The 27697-nt window shown below is 40.6% G+C and overlaps 2 protein-coding genes across 5 annotated transcripts in view; both read right to left on the reverse strand.

The window, feature by feature from the left end:
• Positions 1-634: 634 nt before the first annotated feature.
• On the reverse strand, positions 635-1666 carry LOC125899222 (protein FAM237A-like). The gene is made up of 2 exons (XM_049593324.1): positions 1300-1666; positions 635-660 (listed from the first exon to the last, which is right to left on the reverse strand). Exons 1-2 carry the CDS (start codon positions 1664-1666, stop codon positions 635-637), a joined length of 393 nt encoding a protein of 130 aa, XP_049449281.1.
• Positions 1667-10614: 8948 nt separating this feature from the next.
• The window catches only part of LOC125899835 (disintegrin and metalloproteinase domain-containing protein 23), a 35097-nt gene continuing 18014 nt past the window's right edge, over positions 10615-27697 (reverse strand). Inside the window, exons 12-26 of one of the 4 annotated variants that reach the window (XM_049594409.1) lie at positions 25661-25745; positions 25484-25571; positions 23469-23520; positions 22038-22137; positions 21874-21945; positions 21697-21783; positions 20711-20791; positions 20551-20601; positions 20377-20440; positions 20147-20252; positions 18599-18718; positions 18235-18403; positions 17673-17784; positions 17140-17230; positions 10615-12453 (exon numbers count right to left, since the gene is read on the reverse strand). In XM_049594409.1, coding sequence (XP_049450366.1) covers positions 12408-12453; positions 17140-17230; positions 17673-17784; positions 18235-18403; positions 18599-18718; positions 20147-20252; positions 20377-20440; positions 20551-20601; positions 20711-20791; positions 21697-21783; positions 21874-21945; positions 22038-22137; positions 23469-23520; positions 25484-25571; positions 25661-25745 — 1324 coding nt within the window. In that variant the 3' untranslated portion in view covers positions 10615-12407. Of the gene's footprint in view, positions 12454-16216; positions 16308-17139; positions 17231-17672; positions 17785-18234; positions 18404-18598; positions 18719-20146; positions 20253-20376; positions 20441-20550; positions 20602-20710; positions 20792-21696; positions 21784-21873; positions 21946-22037; positions 22138-23468; positions 23521-25483; positions 25572-25660; positions 25746-27697 lie in introns of those variants that run through there. The other 3 variants (XM_049594408.1, XM_049594410.1, XM_049594411.1) reach the window with 3 other exon arrangements.

Below are 27697 nucleotides of genomic sequence, written 5' to 3' on the forward strand. Positions count from 1 at the left end.
TATTTGTCCATTAATATGTAGTTTACATTATTTCAGTGCTGCAGATAGTAAGGGTGGATTTTAACCACTTTAGGCTATATGTTCTGGTTTCCTCCAGGAATTGTTAAAGTTTTAATCTATACATGATTTTTGTAATTTGCTGGTTACATTTTATATTATTCATCTGGTTATGTAAAATAAGTAACATAAGTTATCATTTAAATGTAGGAGTACTCATTTTAGAATAATGTAGGACAGGGGTGTCAAACATACAGCCCAAGGTACGATTCAGCTCACTGGGTGATTTTGCACAGCTAATATTGCTGCACTTGTAAAGTAGTGTGTGATTTCAATAACAAGTTAAACAGTGAACAGCCTACTTCATGTAAAATGCTGCTTCAGAGGGTTTTCCACCATGACTGGAAAACAGTTCTCCCAAAAAAAACAATGAATAATTATGTTGTGATCATGTTTAAAGATATTGAACATCATGCAAAATATTGTCAATCAGCAGCTTCAGTATAAAAGAATCTGTGTCAAACTTCTGTCTTAAAACAATATAGGTGGTACTATATTGCTAAAGCAGTGCCAAAACCTTTGATTTATAAATGGTTTGTAAGGCAGGAGATAACCTATAACGTATTTCCTCAATAGCTTAAACTTTAGTTAGTCCGGTGATGTCTGCATTAATACACAGGAGTGGAAATGTACTGAAAAATCTCCATGTATAGACAGTGAGTAGCAGACTGACTGAATGTAGAAAAACTGAGACATATTTTTGAAACTGCACCTTTTTTTTCTCAAGACATTTCAGGCTGTTTGGAAAAATTAACTGGTCCAGTCCGCTTGAGATCAACTTGGACTGAATGTGACCCCATGACCTTACATGAGTCTGACACCCCTGATACAACTGGTAAAAGTAGGGGTATTTTAAATAACTTAAGATACTGCTGGATGGCTTTATCTATTATAGCTATATCATAATTAATTAGTTGATGATGATAATTGATATATTGTGCTATTTATCTGCTGATAATCAGGAATCTTAAGATGAATGTGGTGGAGTAAAGACATAAAGTAACATAAAATGTACAAGTATTTAAAAATTAAAGGATACTTAAGTGCAGTAATTGAGTAAATATACTTAGTTAAATTCACACACTTCTCCTTTTGTTATGATCACTTAGCTGACAATTAATTTTGAGATATATGATGACCAAAAACATGTAAATAATAATAGCTAATAATACTAAAGACAACTAGACAGCAGTAACATATGAGCTACTGTCCCACATAGAGCTGAATAACATGGACACTTACTGTCAGTGATGAGGGAGTGCACAGCGGTGACGTGTCTCCGCCCCAGGCCGTGACTCTTGGACAGGACGCAGTCCAGATAGAGGTCCCAGAAGACCCTGGCCAGGTCCCAGAACAACGCCGTGTGTTTACCGTTGTCTGACGACCTGAGGAAGACCATCAGGTCCCAGAAGGCGGGCACCGTGTCAGCGATCCTCGGGGAGCGCATCTCCAGCAGCAGAGCCGAGGAGGAGTCCCAGCACTGCGGGTTGGACCGGTGGGCCGTCAGGGGGTCGACTTGAGCCGGCTTCTGGCCCTGCAGCTGCACGGCACACATGCAGCTCAGCACGAACACTGTGGCCACAGGTATGTTCTGGAGCACTGGGACCATCTGCAGAGGATGCAGCTGGGTCAGCTGTTTCTGCTATTGATTATCATTAAAGTTTACTAACAATATTGATTATGCCTCATTAAAAATGTAGCTGTTTGAAGAGCGCAGCAGCAACTGAAAACACACATTTCTCTCATTACAAATGCATTTTTTGATAATAACATTTAAGGTTATGCAACGTGGAAGCTTAATGCATTTCAGAAGGCTACATCTGCACTATATATTTTGTCTATGTATTATACCAAGTCCAAAAATGTTAATTACAGGCTAATAATTCGCCCCACAATCAATTTTAGGATTAATCTGCAAATCCAAACATGTAGATTAATCCTATAATTACACAGAAAACGCAATGAAGGACCATATATAATTAATAATGATATAAAGTAGCCTAAATGAAGAGGAGCAATGAAAAAAGTACTCACCACCAAAGCTGGGCCGACTAACAAGACTATAGTGTTGATTGGAGTTTGGTAAATATCTGTTGGGTCTTACTTGACGTCAGTGTCTCCCTCCCTCCTTTGCCAGCAGCCTTACTTGTTGTGTAGTGATTTTTACAGCCTTATTTGCAGTTTAAATGTTATCTTTAACAATATTTTGCTGCCATTATTATTATTGTTATTAGGACCTCCTGTTCAGGGAGTCATCTTTTTGTTTTTTAGTCATTAGTATCATGTTTGATTGATTTTTTTTTTTATTGTATTATTTTCTGATTATTTATTAATACATTTCCTGTGCATTGTGGAAAAAGTGCAAAACTAATTGCTTCTTAGAATTTTACAAATTATTACAATTAAATGAAAAAATAAAAGTGAGCATGTGTGAAAGAGAGGACATGTCTTGAGTTTGTTCCACACTGACCAGCCAAGTCAATCAGGATTAAATCCACTTCCAGTTCAGGAGTGTAAAAAACTTTTTGGTAAAGTCTCTCCTGTGGGAGTTTCCCTTCGTGCTATCATAATATCCAAAAAAAAAGGAACGTTTAAGTGGAACAAACATTATGAAATTGGTGCAATACTGAATGAAAGGGCTGCAGCAAGTAGCACCAAAACAGGCTGCAATGTAACCACTCATGGCACTGATGCACCATCAAGGTGCGTTTACTAAAATTGGTTGTTTTTGTCACTGACAAGCTCACATGGTTATTATAAGTGTCCGACAACATTATGGAAAGGATCCCTACAGTGAGAGACCTTTTGTTAAATAGTAAGATCCTTATGTTCAACTGGAAACAGCCCTAAAATAACCCGGTCTCACTCTGAAGTCGTCGAAATCTGGCGCTTGGGCAGAACCCAAACCCTCTTCTTTTTTCCTGAACCCAACCACGTGTGTTAGTTGTTTAAGGCAAAAAAACAAAAAAAAACAAACATAAATTTGTGGTGTTTTACCAACATCGTATATTTCTTTTGAAAGAGACTGTACTGAACAATAAATTTCCTGTGAATACGGAAGTGTGTTTTGAAAGAAGACAATCCATGTAACAGGCAGAACTTGACACAGCATCCCAGAACTTCAACAACCAACGCACCTAGGAAAGTCCATGACCAAACGTTGATATGTGATGAAGTCGGAGTGAGAATGTGTTGCTAAAGTCTCCAGACTCCATTTAAATAAACAGCAATTTTATCTCTTGAAACACACTTCATTCAGAGTCGCCAAAACAAAACTAAACTCCAAAAGCTATCTGTGTTAATTTCTCCAGTGTTCCAACAATCATAAACTCTGGTTTGGTTGAAATAAACCTTTAATCCGCCCAGTTAGATGTGAAAATACACTGGCTCTATAAAAGCTAAAATTGGTGGTTATTTAAATGGAGTGTGCTGGGTTTGGTGAAGGCAATTTCGGGGCTGTTTAGAATTTTATCGTTTGAGAAAAAGATCTATGTCTGTAGGGGTCTTTTTCATAATGTTGCCGGACACTTAAGATAACAAACTGAGACTGTCAGTGGCAAAACAAGCAGTTTTAGTTGATGCAAATTGACAGAATTGCCCCAGGTGATTACCTTGCAGCCTATTTCACTGCAGCCGGACAAAAAAAAATCTGAAGTTACTCTTTAACTTTTTTTTTCAATTGATTGCAAAATAATTTGTTCTATTAAAACTAAAAAAAGAAAACACCCTGTTGTGATTGCCCAGAGCCCAAATTGACGTCTTAAAATTGCTTCTTTAATCTGACCAACAATATAAAAACCAAAGATCTTTAATTGACTTAATGTAGGACAAAGAGGAGAAGCAAGTCCTGACATTTGATAAGCACACAAATATTTGTCATTTTTGCTTGAAAATGTCTCACACCAGTTTGGGACTAATTTTCTGCTAGTTGATTTATTGATTATTCCACTAAGTGTTTCCGCTCTACATGCCTGTATGTGCATTAGGCATGTGGAACGGTCGCAGTAATTATTCCTCCTCTCCGTACTGACCATGAGGAGGTCTTTTCTTACTCTTCTTAATGATCAACAGTCCTTATTCTGTGCAGAAATGTTTTCTATAGTTCAGCTGAAGCTGATATAAGGCTTAGCCAACAGGTTGCTTTGAATTCCTTTGCATTAAGAGAATCAAATCATGTATGGCGTACTGGGCGTAATATATACCCAGGCTGCAAGTTTCCAGTTAAAGATAAAAAGCCGTCAGAAGATATAAGCAAACTGACCTCAGAAAGTTGGGGGGGGGGGGGGGGGGGTCTGCTTCCTGTAATAAAAAGCTCACTCATGAACGGTTGTTCCAGAGAGTTACGTTTCTATGCTTTTACTGAAATGTCACATGCATACCTGATCTCAGATGCAATTACTTTCTCAGTGAGAAGCCAACACTAAATGTACTGGGAGGGTTTCTTACTCACTCATTCATTCTTCTGATGATGCAAAGAAGCAAATTTTACGACAATTTCCACTGCAAGGCCTAAATTATAACTTTCAAACGAATACCATTTTCATATTCTTGTTGAAACACAAAATGCGTTGTTAGGATGCTTCCAGAGCGGAAGAGTGGCAGAAAGGTACAAATTATTATTATTAAAGGAAAAATTATTGTTTAGCGAGGATGTGCTACGAAAGAATAACATTTCTGAGACAGGAATTTTTTTTCTCCACACTGATCATCTTGGTCATATAGATCAGTGATTCCAAACCAAAGGTCGTCGTGCCCCAGCTGGGGTGCTTGGAGTACCTTGGGAGTCATGGGTAAGATCTACCTCAACGTGCTCATGGACACAATCTTGTACCTTCGATTTTTAATCAAAAAATAGATATTTCTAAAAGAGAGTATTTTATCTTTTGTGCTAATAATTTAACCAGTTTCATGCTGATCAAAAAAGGAGAAAGTAACATGAGTGGAAGTTACATGTTTACGTTTACCCGAATAAAACACTGTAGTCCTCATTCTGGATAACAAGATGCTTGGTGATGCCGTTCTTAGTGCCTTTTTCCGGCTTGTTTTGCTTATATTCTTGAAGCAGCAGAACGACGACAACCTTGTTCTGCTAATGTTTAGTCTGTTGAGGAGGAGAAGGGAGAAAGAAGACCTTTCCAGTCAGAAACCTTCCCTGCCCCAATCCTTGTGCAGACCAGAATAAAGGCGATTAAAGAGCGATTAAACTGATCTCCCGTGTCAACCCTCATTCAGAATGAATATTTCCCATGTAAACTACCTGGAAAAACTTTAATTCCGAATGATTTCATTCAAATGATTTATTTCATTCCGAATGAGAAGCCATCATGTAACCGCACCCACTGTCTATACAGGAAATAACAAACTAACTTTATAACGATTAACGATTGAGCAAAATCAGAATCAGTGTGTGAATACAGTTGTGAGGTTCTTTGAGTCAAGATCAAGTCGCAACAACACAATTTCCTGATGTTAAATTCAGACAAAACTGAAGTTATCGTTCTCAGCCCCAAACAACTCAGAGACTCTTTATCTGATGACATAGTTTCTCTAGATGGCATTGCTCTGGCCTCTAGCACTACTGTAAGAAACCTCAGAGTAATATTTGATCAAGATTTGTCCTTTAATTCTTATGTAAAACAAACGTCACGGACTGCATTTTTTCATCTGCGTAATATTGCGAAAATTAGGCCTGTCCTGACCTAAAAAGATGAAGAAAAATTGGTCCACGCTTCTGTTACCTCAGGGCTGGATTACTGTAACTCCCTATTATCAGGTAGCTCTAATAAGTCTTTGAAAACTCTCCAGCGGGACGTGTACTAACAGGAACTAAGAAACGAGATCGCATTTCTCCTGTTTTAGCTTCTCTGCACTGGCTCCCTGTAAAATCCAGAACTGAATTTAAAATCCTTCTCCTAGCTTACAAAGCTCTAAATGGTCAGGCTCCGTCATATCTTAGAGAGCTCATAGTGCCATATTATCCCACCAGAACACTGCGCTCTGAGAACGCAGGGTTACTCGTGGTCCCTAAAGTCTCCAAAAGTAGATCAGGAGCCAGAGCCTTCAGCTATCAGGCTCCTCTCCTGTGGAATCATCTTCCTGTTGTGGTCCGGGAGGCAGACACCGTCTCCACATTTAAGACTAGACTTAAGACTTTCCTCTTTGATAAAGCTTATAGTTAGGGCTGGCTCAGGCTTGTTTTGGACCAGCCCCTAGTTAGGCTGACTTAGGCCTGGTCTGCCAGGGGACCTCCTGTAATACACCAAGCACCTTCTCTCCTTCTCTCTCTCTCTCTGTCTCTCTCTCTCTCATGTCCTGTTACTGCATGTCACTAACTTGGCTTCTTCTCCAGAGCCTTTGTGCTCCACTGTCTCTCAGGTTAACTTATATTTCAGCGGTGCCTGGATGGTGTGACGTGTGGTTGTGCTGCTGCCGTGGTCCTGCCAGATGCCTCCTGCTGCTGCTGCTGTTATCGTTAGTCATACTTCTACTGTTATTATACACATATGTTTATTGTCACATATACTATCATATATCAACATATACCTACAACATATTGTACCACAATAGCCGTAATTATTATTATATTATTACTTAAATGAATGTTGTTGTAAACTACTGTCATTACTGTCTGTCCGGAATCTCTCTCTCTTCTGTCTCATTGTGTCATATGGATTACTGCAAATTCATTTTGTTGATCTGTTCTGTACGGCATCTATTGCACATCTGTCCGTCCTGGAAGAGGGATCTCTCCTCAGTTGCTCCTCTTGAGGTTTCTACCATTTTTTTCCCGTTAAAGTTTTTTTTGGGGGGAGTTTTTCCTTATCAGCTGTGAGGGTCCAAAGGACAGAGGGATGTCGTATGCTGTAAAGCCCTGTGAGGCAGATTGTTATTTGTGATTTTGGGCTTTATAAATAAAATTGATCAATTAATGAAGATTTGAGAGTTAAACTCTAAAAAATGGCTTTATTTTGTTGCTCATTAACATTATGGAAAAATACGTATTTAAGATTTGAAGCTAAGTTTTCAGTGGTTTTTATTTATTTTACACCCATTTACTAATTTATTTCATTTTATGCATTTATCATCGTTGTGATTTTGAATATGTGATATTCTATGTGTTTTTCTTTCATGTGAAACAGGGGTTGTATTTCATGCATGGATCATCATATATAATGTCTATGATCTTTATCATTATCACCCAGGAGAAGCCTTTCTCTGCATGAGTCAGTGGTAAACGGTCTTCATGTGAATGTCAGACATAAATGCTAAAAACTGTGTGCTCTGCCTGACTCAACTCCACCTATATAACACTACACAGGTGAAGCATACTGATGTTTAGTGCACTTTTTTTATCTGTAACCTTGAATTCTATTTAAAAATATATTAAATTGTTGAATTTGTGATTTATGTGTATGAGAATCTTTTAAATGCTCATGCACAAAAGCACACATGCATAATATATTTATATTATAATACTGCTATGTTGTACTAATAAAAGTCAGCTTTAATCAAAGCTGATGCCATAATTTCTTCAGGTTTTGTAGAACAACAGATCACTTTAACTCCCCATTTCAAATGGCAAATTTTAGGTCCATCAACATAGGTCAGAACATTTCACTGTAGCAGACCCAGCAAAACAGGCTTAGATCCCTCATCCCTTATGGAACAGAGAGCCTACATCTTAATCACAAAATGTATAATTCAGCACTATATGATCACCAAAAACTGCAAACACACAGAGTAGGCTACTATCGGTGAAATAAAGACACTGCATTGTGCTACATAGTCATTACCACAGTTACCATAAAACTTCAATTAAAAGCCTAGCCCCAATTAAACGCCCAGTCCGGTGTGACTACACATTTTGACAAATAAAGGTCTGTCTCAATTAGAGGCCTGGTCTGGTTGCCAGACAGTTTATTTTTATATATAAGTTCTTTGGATGCATAAAACCAGATTGTTGGCTACCCACTCAAGCTAACATAAGTTAGATCATACATACAAATATAAATGTTTAAACCTTTGCCAATATGGAGATGCTACACATCATCATTTCATTTTACTGAACACATGAGCACCTGAGAAGACTGTAAGTCATTCCATATTACCGACATGATAAATGTCCTTTACTTGATTACCCAGTAAGTTATTCATATTCTTGTAGTCCGTAATGGTTCTCAGATTAAATGAATCAAAAGTGATTTTCATAAGATTGTTTTAACAGAATAAAGAGGTGTTGCACTGGTATGCTGGGTACTGTTATTATTTGGGTGCTGTGAAACATAATTGATATATTAACCGAAGCCTAATTTTTATACAAGCAATATTCATACTGGTTCAAATAAACAATTTAATCATATTTCCTGATCTTTGCTGAACAACATTTTTATGTAAAAAGAATTAAAGGCCTGTCTCAAATATAGGCCTGTTGATTTCAGTGATTTAAGCAAATAATAGCCCAGGCTACTAATTGAAGTTTTAGGTAATTAATACCACTTAAAGTTCGATATGAATATTAAATGAATATACTACTGTAATATGACTTTTTAAGGGATGCGATGACAAACAATGCCTGGTTCAATCTTGGCAGCTAAAGCTAATCATTTAGCTTTTGCAATCATTTCCCTTAGCTGTAATCTCGTGAAAGCATTATCATCCTGTAGTTTTGAGCTACTCAATTAACTGGATAGTTTGACATCTTTGGAAATCCCTTATTCACCTTTTTGAGTTAGATGTTAAAATCAGTAGCCTACCACTGAATATCACTGAGCCCTGAGTATGTCTTGTCCATAGCTTCATGTTTCATGGACAGATATGAGACTGATATCAATCTTCTCATCTAACTCTCTGCAAGAAAGTGAATCATTAAGCCAAAAATACACTAAGCAGTGGCGTAGTGCAGCCTGTGGCAAGCTGCCAAGAGAATACCCACAGCCGATCAGTAAACAGAGTCCTGTGACTCCTGTGACATGATGACTCACGTTACAAAGAATTTCTTTCTACCTGAGACACATGAAAGAACCTGCTTGGTGTGATTTCAGTGTTAGGCTATAGGCCTGTCTCCCAAAAAGTCGTATTATTTCTTAAAGCAGTGCAGTGCCTCAGCAGGACCATGGGCGGATTATGAGACAATGGGCCCCTGTGCACAGACATGTAAAAGCCCCCCACCTCACAGAATTTACAGGTTTGCCCTTTTTTTGTTGTTGTTGCATCTCTTTGTGATCATGTTAAGTCAAACAAAATAAAGTGCATCAACATCATATGTATCTGTCAAATATATATAGAAGTTTACAGTAATTTATAAAGTTAAAGGTGTGTAAGAGTGTGTAAGTGTGTAAACCTTAGGGGGATTTGGTGGCATCTAGTGGTGAGGATTGCACATTGGAACCAATTAAAACATCTCCCAGCTAGAATTCTTTCAGTGTTCAGGAGGTTTGTACCAGGAACAGAATTATCCTCCTCTCCAAAACGAACAAACCAGGTGATTAAAACAGGTAAAAACACTGAATAAAGCAGTTAAATGTTACAAATTACTGTTTCTCCTATGCTCTTCCACATGCTGGCAGCATGCCCACCACATGCTAATGTGTGCCCACCTTTTTCTCTTGTAACTTAAAATCCAGACATTCAGGAGGTTTTCACTGTACGCAGAATTATCTGCAGAGGTCTCCTCCTCTCCAAAACAAACATATAAGGTGATTTAAACCACTAAAAACACTTATCAAAGCTGTTCATGTAACAAATCAGTGGTTTTCCGACGCTGCTAGTAGCAGATGGTCAACACATTCTCACTCCGACCTCGTCACATACTAACGTTTTGGTCATGGACTTTTCACGTCCACATGCGACGTGCTACATACCCTAGGTGCGTTGGTTGTTGACGTTCTGGGACACCTATCAAGTTCTCTTCTTTCAAGATACACTTCCGTTTTCTCAGGAAATTTACTGTTTACGTACAGTCTCTTTCAAAATGAACACACTACGTCAGTACAACCACGACGAATTGACGTTTTCTTTCCTTCAGCAACAAACACAAATGGTTGGGTTTAGGCAACAAAAACATGATTAGGTTTAGGAATAAAGAACAGGGTTTGGCTTTAGAATCTTACGGGACGTGAACACTGCTCTCTTGGGTGAAAGTTGGTGTTTTTTTGAACCCATCTAATGGCAGTATCTAGAGCCAGTGTTTGGTTTGTCTGTTCTGGGCTACTGTAGAAACATGGTGGTGAACATGGAGATCTCCGTGGATGAGGACCCGCTTCTATGTAGATCTAAATGGCTCATTTTAAGGTAACGAAAACACAATGATTCTTATTTTCAGGTGATCATACATTAAAGAAAATATAGTTCCTACCAATAAATCCCCCTAAATCCTACACACTGGACCTTTAAGAACTAAGAGTATAAAAGTTAATCATACAGTCAGCTTCACTGAGCTGCTGTCTTAAATTTTCAGTCACATTCACTCATATAGCAGAGGTACTACATAAGGTAAAATTAGTTCAGTGATGATTTTGGGAGGGAAAAACACAGAAACGCTCAGGTAAAATTTGTCAGTAGTTTATTCATCGGTCCAACTGTACATGATGCAGTGAGAGAGGGACACCAGATGATGAGTAACATGAAGGATTACAACGATGCCAGTGCTATGGCAGCACCTGGAACACACCAACTATCAGCTGGACTGGAAATAATAGCCCTGCACAAGGAAACTGTTCAGGCCTCGATATGTACAGGCACCATACAGTGTGTTTTTGTGTACGTGTTTATGTGTGTGTGTGTGTGTGTGTGTGTGCATGTGTGAGATTAAAAATATCAGACCGGATGAAAAACACACAAAAATGATTTTCAGTTCCACAAATGTAAAAGGGTGCTCTCTCGCTTTTCATTGGAAATATTAATTCGCCTTTTTTTTCTTCATTCGTCCATTCATAGTTTGAGTACGTTGAAGCGAAGTGAAACGAGACGTGGGAGTGGCCAAATACAAAAGATTAGCTGATTAGCAGAAGGGTTTTTGTAAATTCCATGTCTACACTGATATCATTATTACCCATACGTTTGTGCAATATCTCTCTTTGCATAGTAAATAAAAGTTAAATGTTTTCGTTGTTGACATGCACCTATCTTTTGTAGCATATTTTTCTTGCGGATTTTGGGGACTCCCATATAGAATTATAAGCCCACTATAGTGATTGCATGCAGCGTTACCAGTAGAGCTGAACTTGATTTCTAAGAGTTTATGAGAGCAAAAGGTTAAGCCGGTATAGTGGGTGTTGATGAGGACTGTTACGTGAGACCTGGCTGGTTACAGGTGAGCGCCTGCATGGACAGACTTCATGCCCTCAGCAGTAGGAGAGGCACCACTGGCTGCAGACAGAGGGGAAAGTGCTCTGTGTGCAACAACATCCATATGTTCAGGTGATTGGTTCTTTGGCTTTTGAGATACTTCGGGAGGGAGGGGAGGGGAGGGGGGTGGATCTTGTGAAGTTAATCTGACGTGTTATCAGTCTGAATCCCTCTAGAACTGACATGCTTCTCCTCAACCACCACGGCTGCTCTGTCCTCTGAATCTAACCTTTGACAGCCAATTGCAGGAATGCAGCGTGTAATTACAGTTTTGGCCCAGTTTCTTTTTTATCAATAACATTGCCAAAAACACCCGCTATACAACATGCTGAGATAAAAAACAAAAGCAATTGATGTCCTTGTAAAATATGCTGTTAATTCCAAACCTGAACTCCTTATTTATATACAATTTTGTGTGTGTGCATTCACTATGTGGTCTGCACTGCCCTTACAGGTCCTCAGATGCAGCCTCCTTTATCATCTACAGCACCTAAAACGTGAACTATAGGAGCTTCAACCGGCTCTCCACTGGGTTTGGTTTTTAACGAGGTTATCTCCTGCATAAGATAATTTTTTTTTCTCTTTGTATGTTTTCTTTTTTTTTTTGCAGTATATTTGTAGCTTTCATAGCCATGCAGAGCCCTGCAGGGAGGGCTCTTCATGCCAGGGGGCCAGCAAGCAGCACGCTTTTGTGCGGATAATCATGCCAGGTGAGAGAGTGGTGTGGATTCCGCCTGAACGCCTGTGCACTGGCACTAAAGGATGGAAGAGGAGCTCTGTCACTCTAGAGATCAGGGTGTGAGGGGTTTGTTACATGGGTGAGGTGGAGTTGAAAAGGCTGCATTTCTAACGTCACTACGATGGAATTTGTTAAAATGTCCACTATGTCTTTTTCAAGTAAATCTAATGCCAAAGATCAGCAGCAATAAGTGCAGTCCAGCTGTCAGGTAGCCAACTAAGGAAGCCTTGGAAGAGTCCGTCTGCGATTGCCATCTCTCCTTGGGTTAAATGGCTGTGGCGTTGGGGTCGTATCGCCGTTTCTTCACATTTCTTGCATGGAGACAAGAAACAGGAGTCAGTGTGTGCTGTAATCACATCTATAACACAGCTAGTTCAACCTGGACAAGCAACCACACTCATCTCTTCAGCTGACAATAGCAGACTCATAAATATGCCATAAACAATTCCTTAACCATTGTTGTATTCAAGGGTGGCATATAAAAAGGATCTCTATGGTTATGGATGCTGAAGACATTGAAGTGAGGAAAGGCTGATCCATGTTGAACCAGTTTGGTGTTGACTGCAAAGAGGCAGTGTGAGGTCTTTATATTCACAAACCTTTACATCTAAGTTCATGTTGATGGACAGTATGGTGACCATGCTAAGGAAAAATCAATTCCACTTAAAAGGACAGTTCACTTACAAATCAAAAATACATATTTTCCCTCTTACGTGTAGTGGTATGTCTCAATCTAGATAGTTTTGTTGTGAGTTGCAAAGTTGGAGATATCGGCCGTAGAGATATCTGCCTTCTCTCCAATATAATGGAACTAGATAGCAAATCATCCCGTCCCGATCACTCAAGATAATCCACAGACGTTGTGGGCAGTTCTACGTAGGAACAATTTTCTTTTTACTAAACTACACCTGGCAACCGAATCACAGCGTATAAGGAAGCGTGCTAGTGTTGTAGAACGAAGAGACTCAAAAAACAGGACTGGACATTTGAGGGTTCACTCGCGAGAAAGCCAAAGAATTAGTAAGGGAGAGAGCCATAGGAGAGAGCTAGAAAACCAAAACACCAAACCAAGTCTCATGCCGGTGGCTTAAAAAATGACGGTTTATACTCGATGTTCGTGATAATCATTTTATACATCCCACGCTGTGGAAGTGGGGATTTATGGTACTGCTCTAGAATGGCTAAGGTCTTATCTGGCTGATAAAACCATGTGTGTAAGCCTCAGTGGATTTGAATCCCCCTCTGCTCCCCTGTCATGTGGGGTTCCACAGGGCTCAATTTTAGGGCCCATGCCTTTTTCTTTTTATTTACTTCCTCTGGGATCCATTCTTAGAAAACATGGCAACTGTTTCCATTTTTATGCTGATGACAGTCAGATCTATGTACCTTTAAAGCGGGAGGATGCATTCTCAGTAAAACCACTTCTCGCATGTCTTAATGACATGAAAGCTTGGATGGCCTTAAACTTTTTAAATTTTAATGAAAAGAAGACAGAAGTGGTGGTGTTTGGACCCAGTGGATACTGTGAGTCTCCCCCCCCCATTGACTTGGGCCCTTTGACACCATATGTGAAGCCCACAGTTACAAATCTGGGTTTTAGAATGGACAGTAATTTTAAACTGGATAGTCCAATTAGTGCAGTCGTGAAGTCCAGCTTTTATCATTTAAGGCAGTTGGCAAAAGTCAAACCCATTCTTGCCAGGCAGCAATTTGAAACAGTAGTCCATGCCTTTATTTTGCCTCGGCTGGACTACTGTAATGCACTTTACACTGGAATCAGCCACTCTTCTCTCTCTCATCTGCAGCTGGTTCAAAATGCCGCTGCATGACTTTTAACTGGGGCAGGAAAAAGAGAGCACATAACATCCATTCTGGCCTCACTCCACTGGCTGCCTGTGCATTTTAGAGTTAATTTTAAAATTATTTTATTTGTTTTTAAATCTTCGAATGGTATTGCCCCACCTTACCTCTCTGAGCTGCTTCACCCTTACACTCCTTCCCAGTCTCTCAGATCAGCTGACCAGCTGCTCCTGGTAGTACCGAAGTCTGAGAGGAAGCTCAGAGGGGACAGAGCCTTTTCTGTTGTAGCTCCTAACTTGTGGAACAGTCTGCTGCTCCACGTTAGACAGGCTCCTTCTCTATCCATTTTTAAAACTCGCCTTAAAACCCACTTTTACTCCTTACTCCTTGTATTTTATTGTTTTGATTCATTGTGTTATTTTTGTTTTTATGTCCTATGTTTTCATATTTTATTTACTCTTGATGTACAGCACTTTGTTTCAGCTGTGGCTGTTTTTAAGGTGCTTATATTAAGAAATAAAGCTGGATTGGATTGGGACTGGATTGGAAGTACCATCCAGTTCTATTATGTCCAAGACAGGGCAGACATCTCTACAGCCGATATCTTCAACATTCGGCAACTCACAAGGCCACTAACGCAATCTAGACTGATGAATATCTCTACAGGTAAAAGGAGAATGTTATTTTTAATTTTGGGCTGAACTGTCCTTTCAAGTTTTCTTTTGTGTTGCGATTTGTGACACTGTGCATCAGGTAGAAATGACCTAAATTAAACTTTCACCCAGTTTATTGAGCAAAAAAAACATAAAGTCTACTTTCAAATGAGCTAATAACTGAATTTTGAAGGTCCATGAATATAAATGTCCTCTGTTGCCCTCTTGCAGACTGACCGGTTTGTGCGTGCAACATCAGTTTACAAGGTGAGGAAGTGTAGGAGACATGTCTCATTACCAGTATTGATGGGAAAGACATTAGTTCCACTCAAAACATAACCATCTGGGAGGAAAGAGCTAACATAAAATATAGTCTATAGAGGAGGGAAACAGGAGACAACCACATAAACAACAACCACAGCAGCAGCAGCAGCAGCGGCAGCGGCAGCAGCAGCGGCAGCAACAATAACTACTACCACAACAGTGGGACAACAACGAGAACAACAACAGGAGTTATGCATAACCTCCCCGTACTGTGGCTTGTTGTGGGGCTTCTATCACTCTGTCATGCACCTGTTCCAATAGTAGGCCAGTAGAAGGTGGCACTATTGTTGTGCGTGGTTCATGCAGTGCAATGTGCCGTGTCTGTACCAGGTCTGTGAAGCAGGCAGCAATGGCAGCTGGTGTGGGCGGGGTCCGAGAGTCCTGCTCTGCTCTAGGGCGGAGCCTGGCCGTCTTAGGTGGGTGTGGTCAGCCATGGCACAAAGGCTGCGGCCAACAAAAAGGGTCCTGGCCTCTGTCTGTGTCTCTCTCTCTGTGTCGCTGTCTCACCGCTCCACTTAAAGTCTCGCCCTCAAACAGTAACGGACTGAGAAAAAGATCACGGAGGCGATGAGAGCACGACAACCCTGGACCAAATCACTCTGGGTTTGGCTCAGCCTTTGTGCAATGAACTGACCTCCTCCAAATCAAAAAGGTCAACATGCAGAAATGTGTCTTAACCTGTTTTTTTTTTTTCTGTCTTTGTTTTGGTGACAACCATGATGCTTTGCTACCCGGCATGCTTTGGTGGCTGCAGGATTGTATTTCTCAGTTATTTCTTAAGCCTATTTAGACTAAGATGTGTAACACCCCTGTTGCTCAAGACAGCAGGCTAATCAGCGGTAGATTGTTATTAATTTACAGTACAATAAAGTACATTTCCTGACTACACAGAGATATGTTAGAGGTCTATCTTTGGATTTTAGAGAGCAAATAAGACTTTAACTTATCAATACAACCATACACAAGCTTTTTTTTTTTTTTTTTTTTTAAAAATGTCTAGCTATTAAAAGCATACTTTACCCTCTGTTATCAGGACTGAACATGCATGTCAAGCATTGAGCTCTGCCCGTCCAATCAGTTTGAGGTTCTGCTACAGATCGAGGCGACCCCCTTGTCAAAATCACCAACCAACCAACTACAAAACAACCAGGATGACGCAGAGCAGTTCAGATATGCATGTGTTTGTGTATCGTCCACCCCGGGGTCCATACTCTGTAGCAGGAGCTCAAACCCTGGTGTCTAGAAGCAGCAGGGATGCTAGAGTTACAGCAGGAGAGGCATGCGGCGTGTTGCTTACTTAAAGCCCCATCCAGTCCCCCCCAGCACTATGGCAGCCACAAGGATGGCTCCGGCGATGGAGCCTATTATTAGATTGGTGGCACTAGGACCTGTAAAGGGTTATGGGGAAAAAGACATGAGTTTCTATACTCACTTACTGTATAAATAACATGTAACTATACAATGACGATTTCACATGGAACAGAAAACATAACCATAAGTATACTATAACAGTAAAATGACTTGAATCTGAGAATGTATTTTGCATGCCCCCTTTAGTGTGTAACATGACAATAATGAGGCCCTGGGATTTTTTTTTTTTACATTTATCTGGTGTCAGTTGAGGTAGAGATTATCAGTGGTTTGTCTGTTAAGGTTGTGCAGAAGACTCGACCCTGGGTATCCATCACTATAAAGGTTTAATTAAACAGAGATTGACAGGTGATGTGTATATGTGGCCTGCAGTATGAGCAGTAGAAAAAAGTTTTTTTTAAGGGGTCCCAGTCACCACACAGCCTACCACTGACTGACAAGCCAGGTCACTAACTGGACACTTCTCAGGACTGTTTTCCATCTAAATGCCCCACATGCCCCAGAAAGGAGAGGATCACAGGAGCAACCACATAACGACTAAGAATAAGAGGAAGAAAAGGAGGAAGAAGAGGGAGGATGAAGAAAGAGGCTTGTAATAATGGGGAACAACGGGAAGTGGCAGGAGAGGAGGAGGAGGAGGAGGAAGAGGAAGAGGAGGGGGAATCCATCAATCAATCACACAACACAGAAAACATCCAATCACATGACAATTATATGGTCATCACCAACACACAAGAAAACACAAAGCCACCGGGACGCACACACGGGCTCAGGCCGGCTCACGAGACCGCCCGCACACTGAGGCACCACTATGAGAGGAAGAGCTGTGAAAGGGTTAAAGATGCTTACTCTATTCCCCACCCTGTGCCTCCAAAAATCACCCCCAGGGCCAGAATGGTCCCTGCTACTGCCCCTATCAGCCTGTTAGTGGCCACGCTCACTGTGCAGAGGGAAAAGGAGCATTATTACCACCCTGTTAAAAACAACAGCAGGCTTCTGCTTCAGAGTCATGGATGAAGTGACACGGTTCCCTCTGTGACGCTTCCCACCCCCTTTAACCACCTCCCGTGTCCCCCCGCCCCCTGTGGACAAAGTATCAGGTATCATTTCATCGTCTGAAGATTAACAAATGTGACACTGCTTTTTAAATTCTCCTCCAGTCGCCATCTTACATGAAAAGTCTTTACGACCCCAGTACACCTGTGAAACTGTGTGCTGACTCAGATCTAACAGTGTGACTGAGAATGAGATTGCAGAAATTGCAGAACAACATATACAGTACAAAAGTCAGCGTGAATCCTGGCTAAAATAAATCAGTGCACATAAACGTGTGTGTCATTCGTTCTATCAGATGCCAGAGGTTGAAAGAGGTGGAAACCGACCCTTGGGTCCTTCATCCGGAATGGTCACAGGCTCTTTAGGCGGGTCAGGCATGCTACAGTCTGTCCCCGCCCAGGTAGTGTCGCAGGTGCATGTGGCTTCATTGTTGCACACCTGTACAGATGAGACAGAAATAGAGGAGGTAACGAGGGGAACATAAGAGCTGTAAATAAAAGGTGCTGAAACACCGGGACACTTTTTGGGAATCATTGTTTATCCATGGTTAAAGATATAGCTAGCTAACCCTACACTTTTCAGGGTTTGATTTTGGTTTTAGAACAAGGAAGAAACGTAGATCTCTTTTCAACATCTCCAGGTAACGAGTATCATTCATACACGATGTGCTCCAGGCACAACATTTAGCACCAAATCCACAAAATCAGCCTGAAAATGAAGGAAATCTGAAACGACTGCATTAGAGTCAATGGAGCACAGCTGTGTTGTTGTCGGACCCTGGTCTGAGCCAGCCTGATGCTACGTTATGATTGGCCAGTCTGTGTCCGGGGACACAAAGACCACAAAGAACAAAGCGTAAATTGTGGGTTAGTTTACACCGGGACTCACCCCATGGGCAGAGCACACCTGTCCGTTAGGTCCACTGGGGCAGGTGCTCATGTTGAGTGACTGGATGGGCAGACACTTGCGGTCAAGGCACATCATTGACGGCCCACAGGGAGTCCCATCCTCCACGTAGCCTAAATCAGTCTCATCATCCAAAAGGACATGGCCACCACTGTGAGGAGAAATTGAAGGGAAGGAAAGGGGGAGAGAGATAAGGACAGAGGAGAGGTCAGGAGAGGGGGTGGAGGCAAAAACTCATACAAGAATGATTAAACCAAAAGTGACAAGAAGTGGACCACTGACGATAGCAATTCTATACATTTCGAGGACATGAACAGGTCTTAGTATATTGTACACATGTGTTTACCTGCAGTCTACCAGTCTGCCTTGATGGTTGAAGGAGGCTGGTGTGATATCTCCTTTCATAATGCCGATGCGTGGGCTGCGGCCGATGTTGGAGCACAAAAGGTAACCACAGAACACATCACTGAAAAACACAACAGAGAGAGAGAAGGAAGTCTGTACAGACGCCAACTGTTATATTCATTTTGACCTCTTCATTCGTCTATCATTACTTTTAAATCCTGTCTTAACACCCATCTTTTAGCAACTGCTTCTGAGGCCTCTTTCATTAAAAGATTAGATGATTGTTTTCATTTAGTCTATAACCTCTATCCATCCATTTTCATCTGGTCATTGGGGGCCGGGTCACAGGGACAACAGGCCAAGCAAAGCACCCTAGACGTCCCTCTCCCCAGCAACTGGCTGTCCCATCTGGCCTGGGAACGCCTTGGGATATGCCTTGGGATATGCTTTGGGATATGTAATCCCTCCAGTGTGTTCTGGGTCTGTCCCAGGGCCTAATACCAGTGGGATGTGCCTGAAACACCTCTAACAGGAGGCATCCAGGAGGCATCCTGATCAGATGCCCGAACCACCTCAACTGATCCCTTTCGACGTGAAGAAGCAGCAGCTCTGTGACCTTGACCTTTGACCCATGACCACCAAAATCTAATTAGTTCATCTTTGAGTCCTAGTGGATGTTTATGTCAAATTTGAGGAACTGATATATTGCCCTTATGAGAATGAGATGAATGCATGGTAACAGTGACCTTGACCTTTGACCACCAAAATCTAATCAGTTCATTGTTGAGTCCAGGCGAACATTGTGCCAAATTTGAGGGAATTCCCTCATTACCTGCATTCACAAGATTGGTGGACCAGGTCACAGTAACTTTCACCTTTGACCTATGACCACCAAAATCTGATTGGTTAATAACTGAGCCCAAGTTGGTGTTTGTGCCAAATTTGAGGAAATTCTCTTAAGGCTTTCTAGAAATATTGCATACACATAATGAGACAGACTCAAGGCCATAGTGACCTTGATCTTGACCTCAAAAATCTAATCAAGTCATCCATGAGTCCAAGTGAATGTTTGTGCCGAATTTGATTAAATTCCCTCGAGGCCTTCTTGAGATAATGCACTCACGACATTGAGACAGACCATGTCACAGTGACCTTGACCTTTGGTCACCAAAATCAAATCAGTTTGTTGTTGAGTCCAAGGGAATGTATTTGCCAAACCTGAGGTATTTTTCTAAAGGTGTTCTTGAGATATCGTGTTCACAAGTATGGGACATATGGATGCACAACCTGAAAACACAATGCCTCCGACCATAGCTATCACCGGAGCAGAGGCATGAAAAAACAAACAAACAAAAAAACAAAAACGTGCCCTCTGTTGCCCTCTATTGGTTGGATTTAATATAGCATTTATCTCCTTATTTATTAGTACAAAAAGAAAACAAGGAACAGCCAAAGCCCTGCTTCCAAGTAGAAATAGAAAGCACTGTCATGCAAACATGTAAAGAGGAAATACCGTAGTCAATTTAATTTGTCTTCTGTTGAAACTCACTGTTTGCTACACTGGATCCATTTGTCTCCATCCTTCCCACAGTTGCCCTTCTCTGTGCCCTCTGTGTTCAGCTTCTCATAGCAGAACTTCTCCGAGCCTCCAGCCTCTGAGGGAGAGAGAGGAGGGGTGAACTGCACAGCACCGACTACAGAAGACTCTTCTCATTCAGTATTTCTGCATGATGACACTCTGACACTCTGCTAATGTGAGCCAAAGAATATTAATCTTACTTGACCCCCAGATGTATTTACACTGGTTTTCCCTGGTCTTGCAATCTCCATTGTAGCAGCGGCCCTTCAGACAGAGTGAGAATAAAACAGTAAATAAATTCTCAGTCAGCTGCTCCCAAACTTCTATTCCGATGCACGACTGCTCCTTTTTTCTAATTTCACCAGTGTGCGTACCTGGTTTAACTGGCAGAGGTAACCATCTTGTTTGTGAAGATTGGGAGGGCACTGCAAACAGCCACAAACATAAGACTTCCTCTTAACCATGCACATTATCTTAAACATGCGAAGAATGAACAGTTTAAAACTAGACTGTAACAGTGCAACACAACAACACCTGTCCAGAGTCCCCAGAGCACGTCTCTGAGATATCACAGTCGTTTACAGCATAGCGGCAACTGTAACCTCGAGGATAAAACTAGTAGGAAAAGGAGAGAGGAGATAAAAGTCATATATCTTATGGTGCTGTCAGACCCAGAGTCGTCTTGCTTTGGTCCAAATCAGGGACTAGTTTTGTTACAAAGTTGCATAATTGCCTAGAGTTGGTTCGTGTTCTCACAGCAGCATCTACAAGCGAACCACATCAAATGCCTTGGGCAAGAAAGCTGCTCTTGACTGGTCAGAATTTCCATGCGGGACAAATCCAGGAAGTAAACAAAACGTTGAAGAAGAGTACACATGCAAGATAAATGCGACACTGTCTAATGTCACAATGGAGGGACAACTATGCAGGTTGATTTTAGCGCTGGTCATCATGGACTATATTGCTGTCATTGTTCATTTTAGTCATTTTGAAAAGTCATTTTAGAAACATGCAATCTAGTTTACCAATGTTGTTAATTTCCCCCAGTTTCAGTCCATATTTTCGTCTCCATTCCATGTCTAGAAGCTTTTTTTGGTGATTTTTCACAGTAGTAAGTGCAGTCCTTTGCTGATTGCAAGTACACTGTTAACGTACAAGTAGCTACATGCTAACGTCAAGGAAACTTTGGCTTTTATCAGTGATTCTTCAAAGTAAGAGTTTGCTATTCTCTGTTATGGCCATTCCCCAGCTGCTATGACAATGCAGAGACACTGACATTCAAAGACCCGGATATGCTGACCAATCAGAGCAGACATGGCTTTTCGGGAGGGGGCTGTGTTTCAAACACAGAGTTAATACAGGTGCTTCAGCACATAAAAAAACAAGTAAAACAAGTATTTATTTATTTTTTTTTTTTTTTACAATAAAAGCATGTAAATATGTCCTCGTATAAACCTTAAATACAAATATGAACCTGAAAATGAGCACAAGTCCTCTTTAAGAAAAGACCAAACCCATACCAGACATGTGTTATTGCAGCACGGGCCATCACTGCAGTGCGCCCCGTTAGCAAGGGAACACTTCTTGCAGCACTCTTTGTAGCACTCCTGAAAATAAACAGGGGCAAAGAGCTTCATGCATCCGAGCACACAGACCACAGCAAACAGACCTGACGCTCTCAAGTGAGAGAGACTCACCGCTCTCGCTCCGCAGTCGCACTCCTCTCCCACTTCCACAAATCCATTACCACATTCTGTTGCCTCGAACAGCTAACAGAGGGAGACAGGAGAGTGTAAAAGGTGGAGCACACAGTGTGATTCATGACAGCTGGGGGCCGGGGGCAGAGGTGTGATTGTCTAACCTTGGTTGGCCTGTTAAACAGACACGAGCCTCCACCTTTCTGAAGGAAGTCCTTGTAGTCTGAGATGCTGCATTTGGAGAATCTCCGTGGGTGTTGGACACTGAAGAGAGAGAATACCAGGTGATAATTAACTGTAAGTGCCGACAGAGGATGGAAACATGGTTAAAAATTGTGTCGGATACCGTGTGTGAAGATCTGCTTTCTAATGAGTGTTTTTTTAGCAACCATAGGCAACACATTCGGACTTCTGCACACACACACTGCTTACTATATTAAGCTATTTATTACTGACTGCCTAAAACTGTAGTGAAGAAGTTTTAAAAACTTTTTATACCACACAGAATTTTTTTTTTTTTTTACAATCTTACTGTCAAAAGTATGAAAGTATGATTGAAAACCAGTGGGGACTAAATGTAATCTAATGTACAGTTATTGTTACAGAAACAATAAACAATTTGTTATTTTTGCAGAAAATGTTCATTGGAAAAATGATATAGTTCAACAGGAGGAGGAAGGAGCAAAGGTCAATGCTTTTGCACGGCATTGAACAGTATTAGAATTTGTTAGAAAAAAATGTGAACACTCCAGTGTAACAGCTTTAAAATATATTCTTCTAATGTCACATGAGATGGTTTATATATTTTTTTTAGTTTAAAATTGCTGTCCACCTAAGTGGACATGTGAATACCTCCTTGAAAAATGCATGTTTAAAAAAACAAACTTCGTATTTTCTTCATGCCTAAAGAGGAATAAAAACACATTTTGACTGAGGGTCGTAATAATTCATGCATGGAAGCATATAACGTCTCCTGAGAGCCCCTAATCAGATACAAGAACATCTTAGAATTAATATTAATACCTGCGACAGGAGAGAGAACATATTCAGGACCTTTGTAAATTAAGTCTTTTTTATACATTCTATGAGAACCAGGTTCAATGCTTTCAAAGACTCTTTAAACTCTTTTCAGATACTCTGTGAGAATACTGTCAGAATACTATGAGAATAAGGTCAAAGCACGAATCAGTCTACATTAAAATTGTGTCAAATTAACATCTTGGTTCATTTATTTTACAAAACTGCTTAGTGGTGTAGTTGATTAAAGCCTTCTGACACCTTTTATACTTGGCATTAACATGCAGTCTGTATTGATCAGATGTAAATGGGCTCACTGAGTAATATATTATTTCACTGACAGAATGTCTGAATAAAAAATGACTAACACTGCAAAACAAAAGGGTCGTCACTGGACAGAGATTTCGAATTATCATTAAGGTCAAAACAGAACACTTATCTCCCAGCTCTGCATTCATTCCCACACTCCCAGGGCGGTAATTACATTACTGGGTGACCACAAACAAGCATCTGTAATTGTCCCATTATCCCTTTCATCTGTGTGTGCGTGTGTGTCTTAGAAATATATTGGACATTACCCAGTGTCCTCCATTATGCAGCCAGTCCATGAGTCAACACAACCACATTCCTCTGCAAACAGGAAAGAGAGAACAGAATAAAACAGTCAGTGAGAATCATAAGCCTCTTTCACACATGCAGTCTATCCCTGACATGTTCAGAAACATTTCCTGAATTTGGTTATGTGTAAAAGGGAGCAGGGGTCAATATTCAGGGAAATCTATATTGCCAATTTCCCATTTAAAGACCTAGTAACATTTCAGGGATGATGCTACTTAGGCTGTGTTGTGAATAAAAGTAGTAACACCGCAGGGTTGAGCCTGTAAAGGGTTACGTCCCTCTGATGAAGGATGCTTTACTGTGGAGTAAACGAACAAATCACAAGACTCCGCTGATCACGTATTGAAATCTGCGATTTGTTTACAGTGTAGCCTGAACACCGATGCTGCTTGCAAACTCGTTAAATATTTAATACAATACAAGAACACTGGCTCTGGACAAAATCAGCTCCTCGCTGAACATGTTCCTAAAAATAATGAGAGACGTACTCCCCCGCGTACACCCAGCCTTGTCCTTCTGTCTTGCTTTTCAGTTGAGTTTCATGATAGCATCCATAGATATCTTTCGGACTGAAAATCACTAAAACCTAAAAGGTTATCTCAGTATTATACCACAGAACTATGTGTGAAAGAGGCTGCTGACACACTTACAAGGTTTTCAAGACAAATATTAAATGTGAACATGATATTTCTACTTTATCATCTGAAAGAGAATTAGCATTAATTGGTACATTTACGCCGATGTCCAAATCTTCCACCTGAATCATTTTATTTTCCACTGACATAGTCACAATCTTCTATCAAGCTTGTCCAGTTTTGTGGCCATCAAAAGAATCTGTGAAATGGCTGAGCTTCAAACATGGCAGCTGTTGGACTCTGATTTTGCCTCATTAAGCACTGTGATCTCAGAACTAATGACACAAATCATCCTTCTCGAGCCTGATCACTTTTTTTTCCAAGACAATCAGTTCATCTCTCCATCTGTCACTTCTGGACTTCACAGACGAGAGCTGACGAGAGACAGTCTGGTCCAGTCAAAAGACATCTTTTTGCTTTAAAGGCGCCATCTGCTGCATTAAATGATAAAGACATTTAAGTGTCTAAACATCAAATCTGAGACAACCCCACTTTTTCATATGTAGATTACTGAAAAAATGTACTGTCTTAGATGCAGAACATCAGAGTTCTTATAGGACACAACAACAAATACATGTTATCAAGCTTACAGGTATTGAGCCAACAGTACCAAACATTAAAGGCTTTTTTTTTTTTAGTAAATGTGTATTTAAGACATTTTAAGAATTTTAAGGACCCACAGCCACCCTCAAAAAGTATCTCTAGCTAAATTGAAAGCCATTCGTGTTCGCTGAGCACGAATGGCAAATTCGCGGTGTGGTGTTTTGCCTCAGTTGAGCATAGTGTTAATTCAGGCAGGATACAATTTTTACTGCAAGCTGCTTTGTAACCCGCCTCCACCCCAGCTCCTCATTTTCATGCTGTGTCTGACTTTTCAGTGTCATTTCTGTTTGTCATTGATGCTGCTCTGTTCTGTCCCCGGGGGGTCTTTGCTGCTGCTCTCCCTACCTTACGCTTTCTGTGTAGGCACATGGAAGGGCAGGAAGGTTTGCTCTCCCTGCCTGAGGTCTTACTCATTTGCATATGGAAGGGCAGAGAGGTGTGCTCTCTCTGACTTAGGCTTTCCACGTAGGCGCGTGGAAGGGCAGAGAGGTGTGCTCTCTCTCTGCCTTAGGCTTTCCATCTAGGTGTGTGGAAGAGACGTTCTGCGTAGGCCTGAGGAAAGGCAGAGAGGCCCCAGAACAGAGCCATATCGCCAAATATAATACTGCAAATGGAAATAAAGTTTTCTTTGATGAAAGTGTTCCTGACTGAGCTATATTTTTGACTGCCCTAATAGACTGCCCTCCTTAAGTATACTTATACTAGCTGAGAGGAAGCAACGTATGTTTCATGTATACTTCTCCTGGATGCTGGGTCCCACTGGATGCCCAGGTTCTGAGCCAGGCTCTGGGACAGAGACCCTGCCATGGACCAGGTGGTGCCGTACTGTGGACACAGCAGAGAGAGGGGATTATTTACTTGCAGTCAGTCTCAGTGACACAGAGTGACAAGCAGTGTTGGACAGCAAATCTGACCTCATTGACCCCGACTCCTCGGCTGACGGAACACATGCCTCCAAAGTATGCTGCGCTGCTTCTGCGGTAGTGGAAGGTCACATTTCTACAAGAATGATGGATGATAAAGAGGCAGACACGATGAACAACAGATGAAAGATAAAAACATCACACAGGGTAAGACGAGTCAAAAAGTGAGCTAATACTTTCTGTAAAAATCCACTCCTGAAGACAGAGTGCTGTTTTTCTTATGTAGACATACTGAGAAAATATATCAGAACAAGGTCAAAGTATGAATCTGACGGCATAAAAGTGATATCAAACTGAGATCTTGGTTGGTTATTTTATGCAGCAGCTGTCTGTATTGCTTCCAGCCCACGCATGTTAAGTCTCAGAAGTGGTTGCAAATTCAGGTTCATATTTGTATCAACTCCAGGCCTTGATAATACGTTACAGAGTACAAGAAACATACAACTAAATAATAAAATAGTAGGAAAGACTGGGGTCAGTTGGCTATAGTGTTTGGTTTGGCACAGTGTTTTTCTGGTCTTTTGAAGGTCACAGAAAATGTAACATCAAAATGTTTGCTTTCTTGACCTGCACTTATCTACTTTATTAAAATATTTGAAAGTCACTAACTTTTTTTTTTATTTTTCTAGTATCAAAAATACAAAAAGTGGTCAGTAGACTAAACCTGCTATGAAATTGTGTTAGATAGAGATTTTCTAAAAGTGTTACTTCTGGTTAATAGACCAAAGAATCAGCTACATTTTCATATGAGATTTGAAAGACTGTGATGAATGATTGTAGCTGGCTGGCATAATTTCATCACAAAGTTGGTTCAAATGTGAACAGGGTTGGTTGGCACACTGAGTTGTTCTAACTATAGCTGTATTATGAGAAATAGTAACTATTTAAAAAGATTAAAAACAATGTTTATACTGTTAATTATTAATATTTCGAATGGCAAATGGCAAAATCAAATACACCTTCCTTCTAAAGAACTCCTTATAAATGCTGTTTGCTTTTAAAAATGGGCAGATATTTATTAAATGTTAATGCTTTCTGGTTCTCGTTTGAATTAAATGTTCAAACTGTTTCTATTGGTTGCTTAATTTTTTTGTAACTATATTGTATTTTAACATTGTGATAACCAACCCTGTGATGGGGCTGTGTAGCACAAATCACCTATTTTTAGAAAACATTTGTGTACATTAAAACATGTTTATTTATTAGTTCCTCCAAGATTTCGCCTTATTGTAATCACAACAATTTATGCAAATCCAGTCCCTGTGAATTACCGCAACTTTAATGCTAATTTGACTATTAACACGTAAAATCTCTTTTCATTGTAGAGCTGAATGCAGTGCGGATATTTGCTCAGCTCCTACTTCTCTCTCTCTGTACGATGACACTGTGGGACCGGACCTCTGTGCCTGGGACAAAGTCGCGCACACACACAGTGACAGGGCTAACTGTTAGCATCACATGGCTAACATTCCCAAGCAGTTATGAACAGGTTTAACAACAGAATCGAGCTGTTTCTGTGTTGGTGTGAGATTAATAGCTCTGTGTCTAATCTTAAAATATGACGAGCAGTGATGAGATCAAGTTGTGCTGTGTTAGCTCGTGCTAACCGGGCCGAAAAGCTGCCATGAAATCAGACATTTTAGGCCACAACAACCACGATAACAGCCTGCAAAATCCCAGAGGGACTGATTTATAGCCTTAACCTTTCATTTGCTGCCAGCCAGAATATTCATACCTACATCATGCTGGAGAAATATGTAAGAGAGTGAAAAGTGTGCCAACCAACCCTGGTCTCCCCTTCTTTGACAAGGACTCTACCATATTATGCATTATGCCTGCATTTTTATATTCAAACAAAATACACTTCCATCGGGGAAAAATAAATACAATGAAAACCATCCAATAATATGTCTACATACACAAATTTTAAAATGGCATATAAAATAAATCAAAGGAAATGCTGGAAATTTAAAACAGTCTTTGCTGAGACTCCACAGAGAAAATTGCACAAAGGGTGATGGACAGATC

The sequence above is a fragment of the Epinephelus fuscoguttatus genome, linkage group LG13 (assembly GCF_011397635.1).
Source record: "Epinephelus fuscoguttatus linkage group LG13, E.fuscoguttatus.final_Chr_v1".
NCBI classification, from domain to species: Eukaryota; Metazoa; Chordata; class Actinopteri; order Perciformes; family Serranidae; genus Epinephelus; species Epinephelus fuscoguttatus.

What these genes read in the sequence shown, in the direction of transcription:
- LOC125899222 (XM_049593324.1), bottom strand. Translation starts at nt 1,666, where the DNA reads ATGGTCCCAGTGCTCCAGAACATACCTGTGGCCACAGTGTTCGTGCTG. An exon ending in GCACTCCCTCATCACTGACA is followed by an intron (nt 661 to 1,299) that starts GTAAGTGTCCAT and finishes GTATTAATGCAG; the next exon opens with ACATCACCGGACTAACTAAA.